Source organism: Acipenser ruthenus, chromosome 7, assembly GCF_902713425.1.
Source record: "Acipenser ruthenus chromosome 7, fAciRut3.2 maternal haplotype, whole genome shotgun sequence".
Lineage (NCBI taxonomy): Eukaryota > Metazoa > Chordata > Actinopteri > Acipenseriformes > Acipenseridae > Acipenser > Acipenser ruthenus.
The window spans coordinates 56803831-56830925 of record NC_081195.1 but is presented as its reverse complement, the minus strand read 5'-3'; the positions used below and the strand labels follow the sequence as shown (position 1 = coordinate 56830925).

Here is a 27095-nt window from a genome sequence, read left to right as displayed (position 1 = left end):
TTTTGTAAAGACAGGAATATAAATATAAGCACACCGTTGTTATTACTATTATTAGTAGTAGTAGTAGTCGTCGTAGTAGCATCTTGTCTTGTTCATGGTGTCATTAAATTATACAGGAATATATAAGAACATCTGGATCTAAGTAGTTAAATTAAGTATTTTATTGTTGGGTTGCCTTTAAATGTTCTTTAAGGGGGAGGGGAGACTGTGATCTGGTCGTGATTGGGGGGGAGTTGAGCAAAGGACAGCTCCTTCCAGTAAAAGGAAATCTTGCTGTAGTAAGAATTTTCCAGTTAATCATACAAGCTGGTGGTAAAATCAGGCAATAAAAGCAAGTAAAAGACGTCTTAAATCGCAGTCATTACTGAACCACGGATTTACTCCAGTTCCACAGAAAAAGCAGGACACTAATGGGGGCACTCCAGATTCTCCTCTGCTTGGCGCTGTTGGTTTGCACAGGTACGTTTGGCAGTGTTTTCTTGTAAAGTATTGCTTTAAATTCAGTTTTTAAAAAATCATTTTAATATAAAGATTCCGTGAAAAAAACAACATGTATCCTATCAATCGCAATACTTAATAAGAATCATTTTGAACTTTTAGTTTTGTTTGTTGTAAAACAGTAATGCGGCAACGCTGTTTTATATATTTTTAATTGCTCTAATAAAAACTTTTCTTAGCATGCAGTATTGATCTTTCTGTTTGCTTTTGAATACATTACTTAAAAATGTGACAGTTTTGCTACGCGATGGTTGATAAGGTTGCTTTTACAAGTTACAGAATGTTTGGCATTGGATACAGTCATGTCTTCATCACATTTTGGCTTGAATAGAGAACAAAAAATTCTTATTGTGAAAATACATTATCTACAGTAAACAAATCTATTGACAATACACATGCTACTTTTATTAAGTGAAATGTATCCAGGACAGGCTGATGCAGTTTGAAAATAAGTAAAGTTGTTAAATGTGTCTGATTTCTAGTCGATGCACTATTCTGAAGACATGATCTTAGTATGTTTAGACTAATTTTAATAAGGATTTTTAATTTTTTTATTTGATATGCATTTTCTTAAATTATTAACAACACGTACCCGCCGGGCCACAAATAATGAATTTGGCACCAATGTCACGTCTTAGGAAAATTACTATACACATGCATGAATTGCGGTCAGGTCTGTGTTACACAATGTTAACAAGTTATTTCAATAATACTTGAATGTATGGTTTGACGTTAAGATCAAAACATACGTTACAGTTTCTATAATTACAATTGCAAGAGAAATAACCCCCCCCCCCCCCAGGATTGTAGACCTGCTGGAATTCGTGGTGCACAGCTGGTAACGTAGAGAATGGGGTGACGTTTTCCTGGAAACAAGCGTATTCTTGGAAAACCGTTAATGTAGCAAATGTTGATTCAAGCATCCACAAACTACATGAGAAACCATGCTTTGTTGTAGTGCGTTTCCTTTTTTCTTTTATTCTAACAATAATTTCGTATTGATACATAGTCCTTCAAGTAACGTGTTCTATGGAAAACAGACGAACTGTACCTTAATCTTTAAATATATTTCTATTAACTGCACCCTCCTATTGCTGTGCCTTCGGTGCACACCGACAGTCCCATTGTTTTATGATTGTGCAGTGTGTATACAAGGCAGTTTTGGCTGTACAAAACAATATTGACTAGTGCATTCCTCGGCTGTACTAGTATGCGCGCGTGTGTGTTTGTTGTTTATGCTCAACCTAACCCCACCAGTTTGCATGTATGCCGGTGTGTCGTTTGAAAGCTTTCTGTTTATAATAATGAAGTAAACGCATTGCAGTAATGATGCTTCTGACCATGTGCCAAATCATCTGGGTAAAACCGAAGTTTAGAATAAATACAATTTCTAAATAAGTAGAACTATACTATCATCATTAAAATGAACCATTACTTTTACTTCTATCTCATTGTTGCATAATTCTCTGTATTCTCTCATTTGCATGATTTCCATATAATTGGTTAACTGCTTACATTGTGTTATTGTTTTTTAATAAGCATATATATATATATATATATATATATATATATATATATATATATATATATACACACCACTTTAAAATGCATGTGGGCAAATCTCAGTGCATTCAAGATGGCAACGTTGGTCAAATATGACCCAGTGTGTATAGCCTCAATAGAAACCCTTCTTTACATGAATTTACATGAAGTGTTTAAGTCAAAGATAATACCCAAATAGGGATCAATGTTAGTTCTGTATTTAAGAATTACTTTATACATTTTGTTTCAATCAAATGTTGAGTGCCATGATTTTGCCTAAGAGCAAAGTTCAGTACTGTGAGTCAGTAGATGCAGTACTGGATAATCCCAAAGCGGCTGATGACTCACTGTGTGTTGTTGGATAACCAGTTGCTCAGCCGTCTTGTGTCTCCCTGATCCTGCTGGACTTGCATGTATCTGTTCCCTGTTTCCTAATAAATAGTATTGAAGATCACTGACAGCATGCCAATACAATACTGTATGTTCAACAAAATACAGTATACCTGATTGCATTATTACCAGTATATTTAATTAGAGGGTGTTGCCACTATATTGGGTAGGAGTTTCTGATTGATGTCTTTTCAGATATTGTTTTTGTAGGAGTCCTCTTAAGTCACCCAACCATACATGCCAGAAAAAATGTCATCTTGGACTTCATCATTCATTAAAGACATAAGACAGACATATCTGCTATAGGAATAGATTTAAACACTTCATTCTGTCTGTTTTGGGTTTATATCCCAACTGGTAAGTCTTAACTCAAACTTAATTTTGCAGAAAGTAGGGGTGCAAAGAGGAATGCTCTTCATGATTATGAGACGAGTGAAGGAGTCTACTTGAACAGAACCAATAGGCTCCTCCTGACCAAAAGGAAATCCCTTAGTGAAGTAAAGTGTGCGAGGCGGTGCAGCAGGAACAAGGACTTATCTTTTGTATGCAAGTAGGTATTCTCAATTTTTATAATGCTTGGAAAACTACAGGGATTAATGCTGTTTGTATGAACAAATCATACTGTTGCAAATTATGCTGGGTTGCTCACAGAAATCAGTTGTTTTAAACATACTTTCTTTTCCATACATTGTACTTGTTATCTAAAACAAATACTCAAAAATGGTCATTGGGTGCTGTGTTTACTTGCTGTTTACTTGCTGGCCATAGTCATTTGTGGAATAACTACAGAATTCTATGAACGTTCATGTAGTCTCTATCTACAGGAATGGTGAGGTTATGTTTTTTGATATTTACTGATTCAAATCTGGTGGTGGTTTAAAATATTGGAGACTTATAATGTCTTTGCATAGACATTATTTACATTCAAAACCAGGTCACAAATATTTAGCATACAGTCATGGTATTTGTTTATTTTCCTCCTGTGCTGTTTTGGCACATTTGTCTTCATATTCTTCCCTTAGTTGGAAGGCTGGCTGCAAGATTCAGGGGCCAGTTGTACTAATGTGATAAAAAAAACAGGATCGGATCTGGGCTCACTGGAGCTGGATCTTGAGAAGGCATTGTACTAAACGAATCATAAGCAGGCTCCACTGATCCGATTCTGGCGCTGTGCATGCCGTAACTAGGGAAACTGACCAATGAGAAGCAAATATTCGTGGCACAGCGTTTAAAGATTCTGAATGTCAGAATATCAAGTACATTTAATTTAAAACAACATAAATCCTGTCCATCCTTTTTTTTTTTTAATCCCGTCCATACTGGAACCTATTAGAAGCATCTACTACATTTATAATTATAAAAAATCTAATGCTTCTGTAAACAGATTGAGTAGGGACTTGACCAAAACATTTAAAAAAGACATTGTTCAATCTGATTAAACCAATGATTTAATTGTAATCGATTAAAATGGTAATGGCAGTATGACTTTGTCAACACATAAAACGTGGGTCTACTGTCTTTGGCCATGATATATTATAGACCTGACTAAGTGTTTTCTATACAGCGATATATTCTTAATATAGTGTTTATGGCTACTTTTAAATGCACCGTTACTTAGATAACGTTAATGTTTTCTAAAACGTTAAAGTATCTCCATTTTCATATAATAATCTGAGGGAAATATTTTTGTGAAATCCTGCAAATATTTGAAAGTTTATTAAGTTACCGTTATGTCGATCAATTATCTAAATACAGTGTGCTTATTTAAAGATTAATTTAGCAATTGTAAAAAGAGTTTCCTTTACGTATTATGATGGTGTATGTCAAACATCTCCGTTGTTTAATATATATTACAGTTTCATTCGTTTAATTCGCAACCATCAGTCGTAGAGCAGGATCAGATTGGGATCAGAGTTTTAAATAGAGGAATTACATTATTTTGTTTATTCCTTTGTTCAAAACTAAAAACATTTAATTTCTCCATTTATAAAATGTTCAATGAAGCTCTGGTCCCACTCTGATCTTGGTCTGAAGCAAGACTGAAATAGGATCACATTTTGAGACGAAACTGAGCTCAAGGTCAGCTCTGATCCTTTTAGTGCAACCAATACGTCATAGGATCAAGATCGGAGCCTGGATCCAGGATCGGATCCCTTTAGTACAACCGGCCCCTGAAGTCAGGTTGAGGCTTTTATTCCTCTATTAAGGAAGTCCTGAATGTTTACACTGAAGTCTATCCTTCTGGGAGAAGTAAAGTAGGACCAGTTACATTTTCTTATGCTTCTAGGGGATACAACATAGCAATAACACCACTGTGGAATGTATTGCATTAGACTTGAGAGTTATATGGTGTACATGTTAACTATTTGTATGTCTTTACAGGGCTTTCTATTATGACAAGAAAGAAAATAAATGCCACTGGCTGTCATTTACCAGCAAAGCCCCAGGTGTTAGAAAAGAAATGGACTTTCGATATGATCTTTATGAAAAGAAAGGTAATTGTTGTTATTTACTTTAAATCTCTGCCTATTACTCATTACATCTCTAAGCATTTCCTCTGTCCCTGCCTTAAGACATGATGCAAATATTGTTAATTATTAGAAACTTCTGTATAAATAACAAATCAGACCGCTTTCCAGAGAACACTGTAAAGCAATCCCAATTTTATTTTGTCCCCGCTCCTTTTAACTTTGATAATTGGGATATTTTTATGACTCAGCTGTTTGCTTGAAATCAATTGTTTATTGAAAACTGTTATAACCCAGTATGGATGTCACAGAATCAACTAAATACAACTTTTGTATAGATTATATAAGGGAGTGCATCATCGGAAATGGATCAAACTATAAAGGGATGAAGACTGTTACAAAAACTGGCCTGACTTGCCAGGCCTGGAGTTCTATGGTGCCACATGAGCACAGGTAAGAAGAGTTCTTTTGTTTATCAAATGGAATTATGGTTGGCTTTTGCAATCATTCTGGTTGGTTCTGGGTTCTACTGCTACCATATGAAGCTGTTTTGATCTATAAATCTACCTTTCCCAGAGCTTGTCTTCGGTGTCCTGCCAGGAATGAACAGCCTTCCTCATTACATTCCAGTCATGTGACTTTTTAACATAGTTACTCAATTAAAAGGCAGAATTAAAGTACATGGTATTGTAAGGATTGTGGAAGCAATTATATTCATTTTACGTTTAATTAATCAAAAGTATATTAATTTTACATTATTCAAGGATTAGCATTCAAAGATTATTAGTAATCAGAAATGTATTATCAGAAATATACAGTTATTGCAATTATACATGATATAATGGTCATCTAGCTGAAACAGTTACAGCATAGGTGTGCAGTATCTACCTGAACTGGGGGTCATTCTTTCAGGAACAGGAGTGGAGGCATCTTGAATCTCCTGAATAGCCCAATAAATGTATCTAGGTCCAGCGTATTTATATGCTACAGCTCCAACTCTATCACCGCATGTACTTTCAACCTTTGTTATGTTCACTCTGCCATGTACACAACCTTTATAAGACCTTTTTTTAAAAAAAAAAAAAGTTGTAATCGCCAATTATTTTATTATTTTCTCCCAATTTGGCACATCCAATAATTTTTGCGCTGACTTGGGAGCGGCGAAGACGAACACATGCTGTCCTCCAAAGTGTGTGTTGTCAGCCAACCGATTTTGTGACACTGCAGACTCACCATGCAGCCACCTCAGAGCTACAGTGTCGGAGGACAACACAGCGCTGGGCAGCTTACAGGCAAGCCCGCAGGCACCTGGCCAGACTAAGGGTGCAATATGAGCTCATTACACTTTTACACTTTTAATTAGTCTGAGTTACTGGCAGTGGCTATCATGCCATACCACAATATTGTGCACATATGGCACCATTTTTATTTGAACAATTTCAAGAATAATTTTAACCAGCTTTGATGTATTGTTAATTTGAGTCTGATTTATGTCTACAATGCTCCCATTTTTATTGCACTGAAGGTGATGGCACTGACTTACTATAATAGACATTATTGTACACCACAACAATAAATAAATTGAATGTTTTTTTGGAGGGTGGATGTGGACTACTATGTAACACAAAATGGTGGTGCTATAAATATATATATATATATATATATATATATATATATATATATATATATATATATATATATATATATATATACTGTATATATATATATATATATATAATTTAATGGAATATATGTTTCCTTGTACATCCTTTTGAAATTCATTATGAATCTGTGGCTATTAAAGTTATTGGATACACTTAAAGCTATATTATCTACACTTAACTTATCTACTATACATTTAGTTAACTATACACTGCATGTATTATGAAGTCGATAAAACATAAAGTGTTCATCTACATAATATATACTATATATATATATATATATATATATATATATATATATATATATATATATATATATACAGTGCCTTGCGAAAGTATTCGGCCCCCTTGAACTTTGCGACCTTTTGCCACATTTCAGGCTTCAAACATAAAGATATGAAACTGTAATTTTTTGTGAAGAATCAACAACAAGTGGGACACAATCATGAAGTGGAACGAAATTTATTGGATATTTCAAACTTTTTTAACAAATAAAAAACTGAAAAATTGGGCGTGCAAAATTATTCAGCCCCTTTACTTTCAGTGCAGCAAACTCTCTCCAGAAGTTCAGTGAGGATCTCTGAATGATCCAATGTTGACCTAAATGACTAATGATGATAAATAGAATCCACCTGTGTGTAATCAAGTCTCTGTATAAATGCACCTGCACTGTGATAGTCTCAGAGGTCCGTTTAAAGCGCAGAGAGCATCATGAAGAACAAGGAACACACCAGGCAGGTCCGAGATACTGTTGTGGAGAAGTTTAAAGCTGGATTTGGATACAAAAAGATTTCCCAAGCTTTAAACATCCCAAGGAGCACTGCAAGCGATAATATTGAAATGGAAGGAGTATCAGACCACTGCAAATCTACCAAGACCTGGTCGTCCCTCTAAACTTTCAGCTCATACAAGGAGAAGACTGATCAGAGATGCAGCCAAGAGGCCCATGATCACTCTGGATGAACTGCAGAGATCTACAGCTGAGGTGGGAGACTCTGTCCATAGGACAACAATCAGTCGTATACTGCACAAATCTGGCCTTTATGGAAGAGTGGCAAGAAGAAAGCCATTTCTTAAAGATATCCATAAAAAGTGTTGTTTACAGTTTGCCACAAGCCACCTGGGAGACACACCAAACATGTGGAAGAAGGTGCTCTGGTCAGATGAAACCAAAATCGAACTTTTTGGCAACAATGCAAAACGTTATGTTTGGCTTAAAAGCAACACAGCTCATCACCCTGAACACACCATCCCCACTGTCAAACATGGTGGTGGCAGCATCATGGTTTGGGCCTGCCTTTCTTCAGCAGGGACAGGGAAGATGGTTAAAATTGATGGGAAGATGGATGGAGCCAAATACAGGACCATTCTGGAAGAAAACTTGATGGAGTCTGCAAAAGACCTGAGACTGGGACGGAGATTTGTCTTCCAACAAGACAATGATCCAAAACATAAAGCAAAATCTACAATGGAATGGTTCACAAATAAACATATCCAGGTGTTAGAATGGCCAAGTCAAAGTCCAGACCTGAATCCAATCGAGAATCTGTGGAAAGAACTGAAAACTGCTGTTCACAAATGCTCTCCATCCAACCTCACTGAGCTCGAGCTGTTTTGCAAGGAGGAATGGGCAAAAATGTCAGTCTCTCGATGTGCAAAACTGATAGAGACATACCCCAAGCGACTTACAGCTGTAATCGCAGCAAAAGGTGGCGCTACAAAGTATTAACTTAAGGGGGCTGAATAATTTTGCACGCCCAATTTTTCAGTTTTTTATTTGTTAAAAAAGTTTGAAATATCCAATAAATTTCGTTCCACTTCATGATTGTGTCCCACTTGTTGTTGATTCTTCACAAAAAATTACAGTTTCATATCTTTATGTTTGAAGCCTGAAATGTGGCAAAAGGTCGCAAAGTTCAAGGGGGCCGAATACTTTCGCAAGGCACTGTATATATATATATATATACTGTATGTGTATGTGTGTGTGTGTGTGTGTGTGTGTGTGTGTGTGTATATATATATATATATATATATATATATATATATATATATATATATAATTTGCAGCCATCTCTTGAAACATTTGTTTCAGTTAGGAATATAACTCTATACCTCACTCTAAGTTGTTAGGCTTGTCTGGATATCCTATTTGGTTATGTTGGCAGCATAAACTACAGTACATGACATGTGCATGCATTTAAATGAATGTGGATGGTTTCTAATGGTCCATTATAAGACTGTTAATGTCTAGTATTTATGTCTTCCACATGCTTTATATACATCGTTTTATTTGGGAGAGGTAAAGATTCTGACAGAGGCCAGTTTCCAAATGAAAAGGTTACATGTAAATGTTTTTTGTAAATGTTGGCAGGTGGTGATGCTATGGGCAGTATATTAAATGTAAGAAAATGAAGGGGGGGGGGGGGGGGAGGTGGAAAGTAAACAGAGGGTTGTTTGAGGTTTATTAGTGTGTGGGCTGAGAGAGCCTTCTCTTCCATATTTCTTATGGGAAGCCAGGACTTTTACATTTCTGACTAAACTCTGTTTTTTTGTTCTGTTTCCCCCATAGAATGTACTCTTGATGTATTTACTGCATCAGAACACATTTTTATTGAATACTGACTGCTTCAGTATTATTTGTAAGAAATGTTCTTCCGAGAGACTCATCCCAGTTGCCAATTGAAGTCCTGTCTGTTCTATATTACACTGTATTATTGATGGCCTGCATGCTCTTATCCTTTACTGTCCTTTTGAAACCAGCTTTTTGCCTTCAAAATACCGGAGCAAAGACCTGGAGGATAATTACTGTAGAAATCCAGACAACGAGGCTTCAGGACCCTGGTGTTTCACTACAGATCCTGACATCCGCTACCAATCATGTGACCTCCCTCAGTGTTCAGAAGGTGACTTTTTTATTTACTCCCAGTGAATAGGCCAATGAAATGCAATATGTTGTTTTTAAAGGTGAATGTATTACAAGCATGTTGCTGGGAGTATGGGAGGGCCTCTGTCCTTGGGCAGTTGCTCTTCATGGGTACTGTAATGTAATTTGAGAATAGAGGTAAGCAATTGATAAAATTAAAACAAATGAGTAGAATTTTTATAGGCATTGGAGGCTCTGAACCCAAAGGGTTCTGTTGGTGTTTGGTAGTGCGTTGAGCAGGCAGCACCTGCCTCAGTGTTATAATGGTAAAATAAATGTTTCTCTCATCCAGAATTATTAAGCATTGTATTATGCTGTTTAAGCTGAGTTAGTAGTGCATGTGTAAGAACCACCGTAGGAGAGACAACGAAGTTAGAACACATTTTACATTATGTGGCTTGTGTCTGAATTGCTGTTTTGTTATTTTTCTTGAGATAAACAGGAAAGAAAAACAAAATCATGAGTCCCCTAAGTGGTTGCAACTCTGGATTAAGAATGTTACCATACAGTAGAACATATCTGTCCTGTGCATACTTTTAGAAAAACTGTTTTATTTTTCAATATTATTGTCATAGTAGATTTGGATGTGCATGATGGAGCAGGTGGTCACTTAAAGGGACACAGTCTCTTTAAATTGAATCCTAGCAAGAAACCATTGTGCTAAATATACAGTAAGAGCAGAAGACCTGTGTAAGTGTTGGGGAATAGGCAAGTTTCATTGCAAGGAATTTTGGTGAATTTCCTTTTAGGACAATGAATGAAGGTAAACATTTTTCTCCTAATCAAAAACATCTGAAGGAAAAGTCTTCATGGAAAAAAATGTCTTATCTGAAAATGAAAACATGTGTTGCTAATTGTTTTTCCACTGCTTCTTTTGCAATACTCCTGTGGAAATTGATTATATCCAAGCCTGTAAATAGTAAGATGCCGAGTCTCTTTGACAGTACATACATGTTCAGCCGAATAACTTGTGTAAATACATGTATATTCAATTACCTGAAGCAAACCAAAGAAATGGCTAAGGTTGTGTTGATATATTCATGAATCGGGGTGATGGGTATATATCTTCTCCTGACTTTATTAGAGAATGAATCTGAACCTGTTACATATTTAGAAGGTTACAAAATACAAGTGGTTTGTTTAATTTCATATTATGGTTTGTGATTGTTTATCATAGAATTCTAAAACAAACAGTTTTTCATTTTGAAATCAAACCATGACCTTTTTCTCTCTTGGAATTACGCATATCCCTCTAGATGTGGGTGTTGTGACATCATCATGAAAACCACAAGATGGCTGTGCTGAAATTCTAAAATAATTTAAGAGAGGGATTTCGAGTGCTGCTAGTTTTATGACCTTTATATCAAAGTGACTTGGGTAAAATGGGAAAGATTATCTTTTGGGGTTTTTTAAAGTGCTATACAGCACATAATTAACACAATAATTAATTAAACTGTTTGTACTTTATAACACACACATAATGAAAACAAGTTGTTTGTCTTTTTTTTCTAGTTGATTGTCTGACTTGCAATGGGGAGAATTATAGAGGGTCAATGGACCACACAGAAACAGGGAAGGAGTGCCAACGCTGGGACCTGAACCGGCCCCACAAACACTCGTTCCACCCCAAACGGTGATTGAGCTTACCTGAAGTCAGACAGGAAGGACCATGTCAGTTAGTTAAGCATTCTTGTTAGGGGAGATAATGTTTTTGTACTAGATAATTATGTAGATAATTATGCATTTCTTAGTTGATTTGTATGCCCATCTAATGTGGTTAAACCAAATCAAAAACACACACACACATATATTGGGACACATTTTTGAAATATTATCATTTAACTGTCCAGGCTTTCTCTTTACCTGCCTTCCCTCAGAATTAACCTCTGAGACAGAGAGCAAATAGTGGGGAATATTTATTTGTTCATATAAGGGTGAACAGTCACAAAACCCACTTAACCCATGCTTAAATTCACATTTCCAGCTGTTGGGCTTTCTGAGAGAATGTGATGGTGTTTATACATGTTTATATAGCATATGTAATTGTTTTGTTTTAGAGCTTTAGAGCTTTTCTGAAAGTCATACAATTCTGACTGAATGAGTCCAGAGCACAGAACGGTTTAGCCTTTTATAAATTTGATTAAACTCATCAAGCATCAGTACTTTGATGCTTTTCTGTTATTGTTCTCAGTGTTAACCCTAGTCTAACAAATTCCAGGCAGTACCTCTCTGAAATTTTTAGATAAATAAACCCAATAATTGAGATTTATAGACATATGGGGGAGAAAACTACACATCCTTTATGATTTTAAATGTAGTGACGTGTTTAGTACATAAAAACTATACTGTATTAAACATGCCATCCTTTTGCAGATACCCAGATAAAGGACTGGATGATAATTATTGTCGTAATCCTGACAAAAGACTTCGGCCGTGGTGCTTCACTCTGGACCCCAACACTACTTGGGAATACTGCAGTATTAAAGTCTGTGGTGAGTCACCGTTCAATTTACTGCTTCCTTTTCCTGCCTTCACTCCTCACTGGGAACAGCTAAATAATGTTGTTAGTGGGAGGATTGTTTATTATACAGATGGAATGTGGTAGTAAGAGCCTCACTTTTACAGAAGATCAGAGGTTTATTTAGAAAAACAAATAAATACCATAAGTAAAATCAAAGTAGCATCAAATTTCAGTTTCTTTTCTTTGTTTTTGCTGTTCCCTTTTTGTAATACTGTGTAAATGTGCTTTTACTTGAGTACAGGAGCTTCTCTTCGGTTCCAGTTAGCTGACATAGATAAATGGAAACTAGATAAGTCAAAGTATCGTTATAGAAGATCTAGTGATCTGTCTCTGGACTCTTGACCGGAGGGTCGTGGGTTCAATCCCAGGTGGGGGAAGCTGCTGTACCCTTGAGCAAGGTACTTTACCTAGATTGCTCCAGTAAAAAAAAAAAAAAAAAGGGTAATTGTATGTAAAAATATGTGTAAAAAATAATGTAATTGTATGTAAAAATAATGTGATATCTTGTAACAATTGTAAGTCACCCTGGATAAGGGTGCCTGCCAAGAAATAAGTACTAATAATAACTGGCAATACACTGCTGTGCACTTTTAATGAATTGGCATCTCCGCCCATTGAATTGAATGGAAAGGCAAGGGCTGGACGTGAACCACAATCCATACAAAAATGTATGTCTTACCACTCAACTGAAGAGTAAGCTGTGTAGTGAAGAAGTAAATATGTGTCTTCTGCTGATGTCAGTATTTTAACTCATTAGCCACTAGGAGGAGATTCATTAAACACTACAGTAGGTGCTTACTAATCTAAAGACACTGGTTGATCTAGCCTATATTACAGTACATTTGTCTATGGCAGGTAACTAGATGTGAGGAACAGCTCCTGAACTCTTTATAAACCACTAATGACTGTGAGCACCATGAAAAGGTGCTCCCTGCCTTGCTTGCATTATTTAACACCTTTGCAGCATTATGATTTAGATTTGATGTCCCAGAGTTTCTTCCATTTCTTTTTGACATACGGCCAGGTTGGCATTCCTCCATTATGCAACGCATTAAACCGATTTTCTGGCTGATTACATATTATGCAAACTCTTAGCTACCAGGAAAGTCTTATTAATTAAATAATAGCCAGATGTATATATTTTGGTATTTTAAAACAAGCTGCCCTATACAAAATATGCTGTTTGTTTTTATTTTATCGTAATGTTTGCTATCAAACAAGGTAACTTGGCTGACATATGTATAGTACAATTACCATATAGATCACCATTCTGGTATCACAAGAGGAAAACACAAACATCCACTGTACATGTGTAAACAATTTTACAAAGTTTACAGCTCTGATCATGTATTGTGTGCTGCCAGTGGTTTTTCACATCCGTATTACAAGATGGATTGCATAGTTAGCTGCAGGGGACAAGAACATACCAACTTTCCATCTCTGAAGAATGACTAAGCCCTAGACATACACAATTTTCTTTTGAGCTAGAGGTTTAGTTGAAGTATCATAGCTTTACCAGAATTACAAGCAGGTCTGGGATTTAAACTCTCAAAGCTATGGCACTTCTATATAACTAAGGAAAAACACTACCTAGGCAATGAGGTAAATAGCCTCTTATAGAAAGAGAAATATATTTTGTACATCTGCCTTTGATTTTTATTTTCTTTGAAAAGCTAAAACATGCATACCCTGATGATTGTGTGACATTATACAATTCTCAGTGATGGAGACATTTAAATGTCTTGTTTTCTTACCAGCTGAAAGCATAAAATCTGATCCAGACACGACCACAAAGTGCTTCCAAGATCAAGGGGAAAAATACAGAGGCACAGTTAACACGGCACCCAATGGAATTAGGTGCCAGCGGTGGGACTCGCAATACCCACACAACCACTCCTATACACCCCAGAATTACAAATGCCAGTAAGTATGTCGACATGACTCCCCACCAGCTTTACAGCGTGGGCTCATTCTTGCTTTATATAACTGCAGCTTATACTTAATGATCTTCTGTTTAGAAATCCTTCTGGTCCCAGTAGTGACTTCTTACTCAATACCTGTGTGTTGAAACTCAAGCAAGAAAAGACACATAATCAAGAGGGGAATTATAATCTTCTAAATGTGCAAGTAAAGTAGAACTGTGTTTTTCTGTTATTGACTGACCATTTTTAAAACTGTTTCTTAGAGATCTAAGGGAGAATTACTGTAGAAATCCTGATGGTGCTGAACTACCATGGTGCTTCACAACAGATCCCAAAGTGCGGGTCGCCTTCTGCACCCACATCCCACGGTGTGGTACAGAAACTTCTGATCCCGAAGGTAAGAAAGTTAAACAAGGTTAACCATAGAAAAGTTGATGTAATTACAGGTCTGGCTTTAGAATAACATGGGATACTACTAGATAGAAGCGTGGAATATTCTGCTGTATGCTACACTCATTATTTAAATAATAATTGAAAAACTGTGGAATGTTTTTTGAACATTTTTGGCCTGTTTTAAAAGGTGCAGAGTTTTAACCTCAATATGCTTGGAATGCTGGCATTGCCCGATAATATCTTTGGGAATCACCAGATGATTCTGGTCTCCTGGGTAGGCATGTTCTTATTTTAGATTTACGAAGGCATGGGAATTAAACTCACAGCCTTGCAGAGCAAATATTAAATTTCTTTATATATATATATATATATATATATATATATATATATACAGTACTGTGCAAAAGTTTTAGGCAGGTGTGAAAAAAATGCTGTAAAGTAAGAATGCTTTCAAAAATAGACATGTTAATAGATTATATTTATCAATTAACTAAATGCAAAGTGAGTGAACAGAAGAAAAATCTAAATCAAATCCATATTTGGTGTGACCACCCTTTGCCTTCAAAACAGCATCAATTCTTCTAGGTACACTTGCACAAAGTCAGGGATTTTGTAGGCATATAGTCAGGTGTGTGATTAAACAATTATACCAAACAGGTGCTAATGATCATCAATTCAATATGTAAGTTGAAACACAATCATTAACTGAAACAGAAACAGCTGTGTAGGAGGAATAAAACTGGGTGAGGAACAGCCAAACTCAGCTAACAAGGTGAGGTTGCTGAAGACAGTTTACTGTCAAAAGTCATACACCATGGCAAGACTGAGCACAGCAACAAGACACAAGGTAGTTATACTGCATCAGCAAGGTCTCTCCCAGGCGGAAATTTCAAGGCAGACAGGGGTTTCCAGATCTGCTGTCCAAGCTCTTTTGAAGAAGCACAAAGAAACGGGCAACGTTGAGGACTGTAGACGCAGTGGTCGGCCAAGGAAACTTACTGCAGCAGATGAAAGACACATCATGCTTACTTCCCTTCGCAATCGGAAGATGTCCAGCAGTGCCATCAGCTCAGAATTGGCAGAAAACAGTGGGACCCTGGTACACCCATCTACTGTCCGGAGAAGTCTGGTCAGAAGTGGCCTTCATGGAAGACTTGCGGCCAAAAAGCCATACCTCCGACATGGAAACAAGGCCAAGCGACTCAACTATGCACGAAAACACAGGAACTGGGGTGCAGAAAAATGGCAGCAGGTGCTCTGGACTGATGAGTCAAAATTTGAAATATTTGGCTGTAGCAGAAGGCAGTTTGTTCGCTGAAGGGCTGGAGAGCAGTACACGAATGAGTGTCTGCAGGCAACAGTGAAGCATGGTGGAGGTTCCTTGCAAGTTTGGGGCTGCATTTCTGCAAATGGAGTTGGGGATTTGGTCAGAATTAATGGTCTCCTCAATGCTGAGAAGTACAGGCAGATACTTATCCATCATGCAATACCATCAGGGAGGCATCTGATTGGCCCCAAATTTATTCTGCAGCATGACAACGACCCCAAACATTCAGCGAAAGTCATTAAGAACTATCTTCAGCATAAAGAAGAACAAGGAGTCCTGGAAGTGATGGTATGGCCCCCACAGAGCCCTGATCTCAACATCATCGAGTCTGTCTGGGATTACATGAAGAGAGAGAAGCAACTGAGGCTGCCTAAATCCACAGAAGAACTGTGGTTAGTTCTCTAAGATGTTTGGGCCAACCTACCTGCCGAGTTCCTTCAAAAACTGTGTGCAAGTGTACCTAGAAGAATTGATGCTGTTTTGAAGGCAAAGGGTGGTCACACCAAATATTGATTTGATGTAGATTTTCCTTCTGTTCACTCACTTTGCATTTTGTTAATTGATAAATATAAACTATTAACATGTCTATTTTTGAAAGCATTCTTACTTTACAGCATTTTTTCACACCTGCCTAAAACTTTTGCACAGTACTGTATATACATATATATATATATATATATATACACACACAGATGTGCTCAAATTTGTTGTTACCCCTCCACAAAAAACGAAGAATGCACAATTTTCTCTGAAATAACTTGAAACTGACAAAAGTAATTGGCATCCACCATTGTTTATTCCATATTTAATAGAAATCAGACTTTGCTTTTGATTTTTTATTCAACATAATATTGTAAATAAGAAAACAAATGAAAATGGCATGGACAAAAATGATGGGACCGCTAACCTAATATTTTGTTGCACAACCTTTAGAGGCAATCACTGCAATCAAACGTTTTCTGTAGCTCTCAATGAGACTTCTGCACCTGTTAACAGGTAGTTTGGCCCACTCTTCCTGAGCAAACTGCTCCAGCTGTCTCAGGTTTGATGGGTGCCTTCTCCCGACTGCAAGTTTCAGCTCTTTCCATAGATGTTCGATAGGATTCAGATCAGGACTCATAGAAGGCCACTTCAGAATAGTCCAATGTTTTGTTCTTATCCATTCTTGGGTGCTTTTAGCTGTCTGTTTTGGGTCATTATCCTGGTGGAGGACCCATGACCTGCGACTGAGACAGAGCTTTCTGACACTGGGCAGTACGTTTCGCTCCAGAATGCCTTGATAGTCTTGAGATTTCATTGTGCCCTGCACAGATTCAAGGCACCCTGTGCCAGGCGCAGCAAAGCAGCCCCAAAACATAACGGAGCCTCCTCCATGTTTCACTGTAGGTATGGTGTTCTTTTCTTTGAAAGGTTCATTTTTTTGTCTGTGAACATAGAGCTGATGTGACTTGCCAAAAAGCTCCAGTTTTGACTCATCTGTCCAAAGGACATTCTCCCAGAAGCATTGTGGCTTGTCAATATGCATTTTAGCAAATTCCAGTCTGGCTTTTTTATGTTTTTCTTTCAAAAGTGGAGTCCTCCTGGGTCTTCTTCCATGGAGCCCACTTTCGCTCAAAAAGCGACGGATGGTGCGATCAGAAACTGACGTACCTTCACCTTGGAGTTCAGCTTGTATCTCTTTGGCAGTTATCCTTGGTTCTTTTTCTACCATTCGCACTATCCTTCTGTTCACTCTGGGGTCGATTTTCCTCTTGCGGCCGCGCCCAGGGAGGTTGGCTACAGTTCCATGGACCTTAAACTTCTTAATAATATTTGCAACTGTTGTCACAGGAACATCAAGCTGCTTGGAGATGGTCTTGTAGCCTTTACCTTTACCATGCTTGTCTATTATTTTCTTTCTGATCTCCTCAGACAACTCTCTCCTTTGCTTTCTCTGGTCCATGTTCAGTGTGGTGCACACAATGATACCAAACAGCACAGTGACTACTTTTCTCCATTTAAATAGGCTGAATGACTGATTACAGGATTGGAGACATGTGTGATACTAATTAAAGAAACTAATTAGTTTGAAATATCACTATAGTCCAATTATTTATTATCTTTTCTAAGGGGTACCAACAAATGTGTCCAGGCCATTTTAGAATATATTTGTAGAATAAGCAATAATTCATCTCTTTTCACAGCTTCTTTGCTTTATTCTATGACATACCAAAGGCATGCAAGTATACATGATAAAATAGCTTTTAATTTCATCACTTTTCAGGAGGAATGAAGCATTATTTCATTGAGCTGTAAGGGTACCAACAAATCTGAGCACATCTGTGTATATATATATATATATATATATATATATATATATATATATATATATATATATATATAAGAAAGAAATTCTGGGTAGAATATGTATTTGGCTTTTACAGTAATAAACTTGGTTGATGGAAGTATTTATATTTGGGCTAATTAACAACGGCACTGATTTGTAACGTATGTTTTCCTAGTATACTGTTACAATGGCAATGGTGAGGACTACAGAGGAAACTTGTCAAAAACAAGATCTGGTTTTCCATGTGCAATGTGGGACGAGAGCCTCAAAAGCAAAAGGTACTGTGTTGCCTTTTGGGTCATGAGATTTTGTGAAATGTAATAGATCTAGGTATCTTAAAGGGCACATAAGGACCTTTTTATTTTATTGTGTTACATGTTCCCATGTGTTGCTACAACTGTTTACATAAGGTGTGTGTATTGTTTTATTTATTTATTTATTTTTTTACATTTTGACCACTTTTTTTAAACTTTTAAATTGCATTCCCTGCCTTCAGAACTACATTTCCCATCATCCTCTCTCTCACATATGTAAGTGAGATGGATTTACCAGTGAGCAGGAGGATGATTGGAAATGTAGTCCTGAGAGGTCCATGCGGGTACATGGGAAGCCATCGTGAGGCAAGGAATGCAATTTAAAAGTTTAAAAAAGTGGTCAAAATGTAAAAAAAATAAAATTAAAACAATACACATGGGAACATGTAACACAATAAAATAAAAAGGTCCTAATGTGCCCTTTAACATGACATAAAATCATCTCTTTTAGGATTTTCAAGAACAAGATAGCAGTATTCTATTTATTAATAGCTTTTTGTATGATGTAAGCATGCATAAGCAAATGTTATTTGTATTCTTCTGTCATTAGGATCACTGTATACATCTGACCACAATTGTAGGTTCACATTTATCTTTAGATGTTGGATATCTTGGTTTTTGTACAGTATATCTTCAGTCAGTATTAGTTAATACAATTAAAAAAATGCTTTGGGCTGATAGACCATATAGTGTAGCAGATTTTTTCAAACTCAAGTCCTTATTTGACACTTTTTTAATGGAACCATATCAGCCTGCAGAGCTTTTGAAATAACACTTACAGATATGTAACTGTCCGTGTGCTATACCCCCACCATTAACATTAATATTAAAGATGTACAATGAACGCGACTAAGCTAAACACTTAGTCCTTGGTTTCACTTCAGTTGAAATGCCTTGCTGTACATCATACAAACAGACATGTCTAAAACAACTGTGTTTAGCACAGTCGGAGCATGAAGGAAACAGGGGGCCACTGAAAGTCAGTAGAGCTCATATTTCAGCTTGCAGAACTACTGGATAGAGACCAGGCATCCTGGTGTTCATATCTTGTTGGGTCATATTTTTCTGTCTTGCAAAAATAAAACCCTTGCACACTTCAGCTCAAAAAAAATTAATTGACATTACAGAGTGTTAATAGGTGTCTAAATGTTGTTTTTAAACATTGCTTCATATATATATATATATGAAAAAGGCAGCTTGCACAGCTGGATGAGTATATTAAAGGAATAGCTTTTGACCTATTGGGAGTTCTGAAAGTCTGGCCCAGTCTCCTCTGTCAACTAGGATCAAAGCCAACCAGCTTCTTGATTTGGCTCAAGTCCAGCACCTCAGCACAGAGAAGTCAGAAACTCTTGGTTTCGTGCTGAAACGCTTTTGACAGTTAAGCTGCATTCACAAGACAGCTGTTTTGTCTCTAAACTGTTCTTCAGAGCCAAACCATCTATTATGTCTAATAATAGTCCCCGGTTGTAATGCCTTCAATAAAAATTACTATCGGAATGTTAACAAAATATTTGACTCGTATATACCCTTGAGTAGAATGCAAGGAGTGACTGGTTAGAAAATGGTGCAAACACTATCTTGCTATTTATGATACTTGCCAAATGCATTTTGGAACAAATTATAGTTTCATTTCTTTGATAGAAAACACCAAACTGGAAGGACAGGCTATTTGAATTGACAATTTGCCTCCCTATGAAGTGCCAGATGTGTTTTATATGTCCTTTATAGTGTAAGATAAAATACATTGGTTTTTAACTACAGTTGGACTTTAAGTGAACCGTCAATGGCTGGTCTGCAGAAGAACTACTGTCGGAACCCTGATAAAGATAAACATGGCCTCTGGTGCTTCACAAACAACCCCTCAATTCCTTGGGACTACTGTGATTTAAAGCGCTGTAAGTACTAGTCTATTAGATTACCATTGCTTATCGACAGCGTACCAGGTAAAATAGCTGCTAATTGGATTGCCTTATATGAAAGATTTTTGTTTTAGTTGTGTTGCTTAATATCCTGGTACCCCGTTCTAAATAGATTTGTTTTATAGATAATATCATCTGGATGTATTGTCCTCATTTCCCAAGCTACAGAAATAAAACAGCATTGGCTTAAGTAAAGTAGAAGTAAAGTAGAAGGATACTGGCCAAACATATAAAAAAGAGATTTAAAGAACATGTTCTTCAAAGCTTTTCCACATGGTGGTAAAGATTTATCTCTGTGGACTGTATTCTTAATTGTGTTCATTCAATGAAACAATGTTGTGGTTTCGTGACATAATACTGTGGACATTTCCAGGGACTGATTTTAATCTTGTATGCCAGTCTTTGTATTCTTTGCTCTGTTTCTGCTAATCACCATACTGTATGTATCCAGTGGATAATAATTGTACTTCTTGGATGAAACAAGTAACCAGGTGGTTTTCATTGCATTCTTTTTTTTTTCAACCAGCATTTGAATGGCTTAGTATAAACGCAATATATGTCTATTGGGTGTTCAGGGGAAATAAGTCAAGTTGTTGCTGGTAGACAAATGTAGTACACTTGTATTTATATTGCTACTGAAAATAAATTGTTTGAGCTCTTGAAGGTTCTACCTTAGGAACTGCGGGCCTGAATTTGATAAAATAAATAAATAAATAAATAAATAAATAAATAAAAAACATTGCATGGACATTTTGTGACAAGAAATCATTCCACTCATATAGCTGTAAGACTTTAGAAAAGCTATGCGTTTATGTTAACGCACAGGATGCTTGATTTAATTCATAGAGCGGAGGGGCTATTTGAAATGAATTGGTGGTTTATGGAAATACATATGTCAATATGTTCAAATGTTTTAATTTTTTGTATTTTAAGGTGAAACGTCTGGGTCCAACATTACAGAAACACGTAAGTAGAAACATTACATGGAGTGTGGCTTTCTTAAAACAAACCTGCTATTTGAAAAATCCTAAGGAACTTTTTTGGGCACATTGTCTGATTGTCACATTGTCTAAACAAACCCTACAGGATTGTTCTTTTATTACCCACATTGGACCAAACTGAACTCTTGAGTGTTTGTCCTCAAGAGTAGTTAGCATATCATAATAAGCCTGGGTTAATTGTTGTTTGAAACTGGAAGTAAATAATGGTGAAATCATTAAGATTACCCCACGTAATGATCAGGGATTTCATTGCAATGGCCCCACCTGTTGTAATTGTGAGGCACGGGGGATTGCTATTCTATGAACTGTATGTGTATCCAATTGTTTTATTTATTTATTTATTTATTTTAAGTTCCTTCACAACAGTCCTGTTTTGTTCATAAGAGAACCCGAATTGTTGGAGGTGCTCCAGTGAAAATTAAGGAAGCCAGCTGGATGGTTAGCATACAAAAAGGGTAATTTTTTTTATCACTTTTTAATATATAAAATAACTTCTTGTGATCTTGCAGAAAAAATACTAACTTAAAACTGATTCATACAAGGTTTTCACAGAATGTAGACTGATCATTTTCCTATAAAGCATACAAAAATATGTGCACTTCTTTTTAATCTGTTCTCTCTTTATTTCTGTGCACAGCAACAACCATTGGTGTGGTGGATCATTAGTAAGAGAGGAATGGGTTCTTGCGGCTAAACAGTGCTTCTCCTCCTGGTAACTACAATTAAATAATTTACAATATACAGCCAGCATGCAAGTTATCTGTGAATTTATTTTATGATTTCTGCAAAATGGTGCCCTCTATAGGATGTTAAAAGCAATAACAGTATTGTAGTTATGGGCAGTGATGTGTGATTCTTGCTCAAACAAGCACTGCTTAAAAACACAATGCTCGGTAACAGTGATTTTTAATGTTAAAATCCAATGTGTGTTTCTCATACCTTTCTACCTGTCATTCCTAACCATGTTATTCTATTATGTGAACAAATTATGTATTTTATGATCTTTTATTTATATGAGAGTGTGTGTGTGTGTGTGTGTGTGTGTGTGTGTGTGTGTGTGTATATATTAATATATATTCCCCACTTTTTGTTTCAGCATACCTGATTTAACAGAATACAGTGTCTGGTTGGGTTTTCTTCATCTCAATGAAGCAGGAAGAGAGGTTTCAAGTAAACAGGTTCTAAGGATATCCCATCTTGTCTGTGGACCACAGGGCTCCGATCTAGTGTTGTTGAAATTATCAGGGTATGTATTTTGAAATGCTGAAAACTATTTTTAACTAACCTTAACTCATATAAAGTGTAAAAAAGCATTGCTTAAGTGAGACTGTGGAACTATGTGTGTGTGTTTGTGCATTGATGTTTTGAAATCAATCCTGATATGTTGAATATATACATGTAATAGAATATATACATAGGTAAAATATACCCCTCTGTTATTGAAAATATTATATTTAAATGCAATTTGAATAATAATGACTTTTCTTTTAACTTAGGCCTGCTTGGCAGACGGAACATGTTCGCATAATTCAACTCCCTGTTGCAGGATGTGTCATTAAAGAAAATACCTACTGTACAGTTTATGGATGGGGAGAAACAAAAGGTAAGGTTGTGCCACTTTTCCACAATGCTTTTAAATATCTTTACGAATGCACAACATCACATTGCTAAGTATAATCTAATAGAAAACACTCTGGTTACCTCTGTGTTCAAATATGCAATAGTCTTTCAGTACTAAAATGGTTTGTTCTGTTTATTTTTAGGAACTGGATATGATGGCATGCTGAAAGCAGTAAAGTTACCAATTGTTGGGAATAAAATATGTAATGAATATCATAAAGGAAGGATTACAGTGACAGAATCGGAGGTCTGTGCTGGGGGAAAGAAGGATGAAGGAGTATGTGAGGTAGGTTGTTTCATTTTAAAAGCACAAATTAGGGTAAAGAATTGGTTGTGCTTTTTTAAGGGGCACATTTATAAGAAGTTTGTTTATTTAGTTATTATATATTAAACTATTTATACACTGGTTTGTGTTTCATTTGCTATTATAGTCAGTTAGTAAATTAACAAAGTACCTCTTAAAAAAAAAAAAAAGAATAATAATAAATAGACACAAAGATTTAAAATGAAGCAGAACACTGCCATCTTAAGAAAGTTTTCTTAGGCTTCCAAATTACTTTACCTGATTCATCCAAGTCAAGTTTACCCTAGAGATAGGTCAGGTTATTAACAGTATAGTGTGTCCTTGCTTGTACTTCATGCAACATCCATCACAGACCGAGCAATTAGCAACAAGGCCCAGGTTACTGCTTTAAAGTAACACTTGATTCATGGGAATAGATTAAAGACTGGAAAACTGTTCTACTGAAGGATGGTTAACAGAGACCTAAAGCATATTTAATACATTTTGTTAATGCAGAATGTAGCGTAACAAGCGCACATGAAGGTCATATCCAGTGATCATATCCAGGAGAGTTGTGTTGAATACAAATAAGCAAGTGTAACAGGGGGTGTGGGTTATCTGCTGACAGACAGGGAGACGCACTGAGGTGCATTGACAATGACGCTCAGGCACGCAGGATTTATTTACAGTAACAAAACCATTGATGCTGCCAACAATGGTAGCTCACGACGGACATACAACACAATGTACAAAAGGCAAAATAAAACAATGGAAACAGGGGCTTCCGAGTGGCGCATCTGGTAAAGGATGCGCCCTATAGCCTGGAGGTCACCGGTTCGAGTCCAGGCTATTCTATTTCCGACCGTAGACGGGAGCTCCCAGGGGGCAGCGCACAATTGGCCGAGCGCCGAGCGCCGCGCGGGGGGAGGGGGAGGGCTTAGGTCGGTCAGGGTGTCCTCAGCTCACCGCGCACCAGCGACCCCTGTAGTCTGGCCAGGCGCCTGCGGGCTTGTCTGTAAGTTGCCCAGAGCTGCGTTGTCCTCCGACGCTGTAGCTCTGAGGTGGCTGCACGGTGAGTCTGCAGTGTCAACTGACAGGAGAACAGCGTGTTTGTATTCACCACTCCCGAGTCAGCGTGGGGGTGGTAACGGTGAGCTGAGCCTAAAAATAATTGGATATGCCAAATTGGGAGAAAATAATAAAATAATTGCTGATTTTTTTTTTTTTTTTTTTTTTTTAGTAAATTAAAAAAAAAAAAAAAACACTTGAAACAAACTACAAACAGTACTACTCCGGTAGCAGTGGAAGTCCTGCTTACACACCTTACTCCTATACTTTGACATGGGATCTAAAATCCCTAAACTAATCCATATTCCCTATAACAATTATACAAATCCCGACCCTGGTTACACACACGGTCATCGGAAGTGTTGGTCTCTCATTTAACAATTTAAAACCCCAACCCCAGCTATACACACAGTCGTCTGCGGTTTTGGTATCTTCTTTACAAATCTCTGATCCCAGTTAAGGATTTCAGTTTGCAGATTTTGTTATCTGGGTAGCGTGGACGATCTACCTGTGGCAGAGCTTAAGCTCTCGCAGCAGCCCAGAAGTGTGTAGCTGACCCTTTTTATAAAGAGGCGCTCCGCCGGGACACACCCTCCTGCTGGTTAGGAATCACAGCTTGTCAATCACCAGCTGCTTTTTCCCATAACCAAACACAGCAAGTAGGATGTCCCAGATGAAGCGTCTGGCTCTCTCATACTTATTTACACAACAGTATTTACAGAAAACAAACACAACCCCACTGAAAATAAACAAAACACAAAACAAACATTTCTCATGTGCAGGGTCTCAGCCCTGCCACAGTATGTTTTCTAAAGTACAGTTGTAAGAAGAAGAATGTAAGGACATGTTTAGCAATAATTATCTGTCTTTTCGAGAATGAACAAACTCTCTTTCTCTTTTTACAGAAAGACTATGGAGGCCCACTTGTGTGTGAGGAACATGATGTTAAAGTAGTACAAGGTGTTAGCGTTCATGGCCGAGGTTGTGGTCGTCCTAACCGCCCTGGGATCTTTGTCAGTATACCATATTACACAGACTGGATTCACAAAGTCTTCAAAATACTATAGAGCCCTTAAAACATTGCTGTATTATGAAAGTAATTTATTATCAAGTATGTTCAATCTTTTATAAGAACATTTTGTTTGTTGATATTTTTCTTTTTACATTCATGACATCTGTGATGTTTCAGTTGCATTTTTTAATGTATGTTACCGTTTAAGAAAATCATAGTTTAAGATGTGGCTCAATATTGACAATTCCAAGAGCTGTTAATGTAGCATCACAACCAAGAAGCAAGAAAGACAGAAACAAAGTGATAAGCATGGCTTTGTGAAAGGGTTTTTATAGAATTTTGTGATTTGTAAAAGGAAGTGTGTGCGCCACATCAGTGTTGTACTGCAAAGCACATTTGTCTCTTTTTTAATTTTAGTTTTATTTCAAGTTTCAGTTCATATTCTCTGCATGGTTTACACACAATTTGTGTCCAATTACTAGCACTCCTGAAAACCATGACCTATATCACTCAACACAGATTACAGTTACGTTAAAAAAAAAAAAAAAACATTTTCAGAATCAACACAAATCTGAAATCAGCCAATGTGACTTATTTTTTTTAAGTTGACCTTTCTAGAGTACATGAGTGACATGTGCATCACGGACAAATCCAGATCATATGTTTGTTTGTAATATCTCCTGAAATTACTTGAATGGATACAGTATCACAAAGAAAGATGTAGGACACCCTTAGAAAGCAAGTTATTTTCAGTATTGCTATGTGGACCCAATTGCTCATAATCAAACCATATAAGGTTTTTAGAAATGACAATGTTGTAAGCTGTGTTTCAGCTGGTGCTTTGGAATGAATTGTATGGATGCAGTTGAGTCGATCGTAGACTTCATATTGTACAGCAGGTCTTATAGATCTCACATTTTTACTTTGAAATGTTATGTAAATAGGCATATAACTTCCACCTATGTAGGGGTAGATTTACAAAGATATGCTCTTGCATATAATGGCTTTTGCCCAGTCACAGTGTGTGCAATGCTCTGCTTTATGAACATTATTCCCAATGGAGGCTGTACTGTACAGAGGACGGATTCAATGGTAATTTCAGTTATCATATTTAATGAACTTATTTTAGTTTGGTACTGGTGTGTTACATATCAATTTTAATGTTCTATGTCATGTAATATATATTTGTAATAAAGTAAAGTGATTTTTTTTTTTTTTGCAAGCATATTGCCTAGGAAATCATCCCTGTAGTGTGTGTTAAAGTTGTCAGCAAATGATGTTGTGTGTTTTGTATCTTTCTATTGAACACTGAAATAAAAAATAATGCATGGTTCCACTAGTTTATCTGCTGGACAGAAAATGGTAGGTGAATGTAAAGCATATGTGTTAAAAGGTATTTCTAAAAAGAGGCAATGCCGAAGTAAAGTTGAAACTAATCAATGTCAGAGTTGCTTTGTTGAGCCCATATTACAGTTACTGCATTAAATGTATGGTGGTAGTCGTAGCTTCTTGTTGCTCATGAATTTGTCTGAACACACAGCAAACTGACTTTATAATCACATGCTGTATGTATTTGCTTTACCTAAGAATGTATATACAGTTCTCCCTTGTTATTTTATCATTTATCAATGCCAAAAAAAGAAGGTAATATGGCAAAAAGGCTTTGAGAACCAGATGTATAATCTACTGTGCCAAATACTTAAATTGCACATAAAGTAAGATTCTACCACTGATAGCAATGTATGTAATAGACATTTATATAGGTGCTGTTTTTTTTTTTTTTTTTTTTTTTGGTTTGCCAAAGGATCATTCATAACCTAATTAAGCTTTAAACTTGTGTGCACTTTTGTAACTTTGTTGTATCTGTTATTATGAAAGTGTATTAAAATATTTTATCTACA

The 27095-nt window shown here is 36.6% G+C and overlaps 1 protein-coding gene across 1 annotated transcript; it reads left to right on the top strand.

The window, feature by feature from the left end:
• The first annotated feature begins 209 nt into the window (after window positions 1–209).
• Window positions 210–27095, top strand: LOC117415028 (hepatocyte growth factor-like). Its single transcript, XM_034024937.3, has 18 exons — window positions 210–459; window positions 2818–2980; window positions 4813–4925; window positions 5237–5351; window positions 9323–9465; window positions 10998–11118; window positions 11859–11977; window positions 13764–13929; window positions 14192–14325; window positions 18150–18252; window positions 20053–20186; window positions 21144–21176; window positions 21564–21666; window positions 21849–21923; window positions 22308–22457; window positions 22708–22814; window positions 22975–23117; window positions 25088–27095. Exons 1-18 carry the CDS (start codon window positions 411–413, stop codon window positions 25247–25249), a joined length of 2133 nt encoding a protein of 710 aa, XP_033880828.1. The 5' UTR covers window positions 210–410; the 3' UTR covers window positions 25250–27095.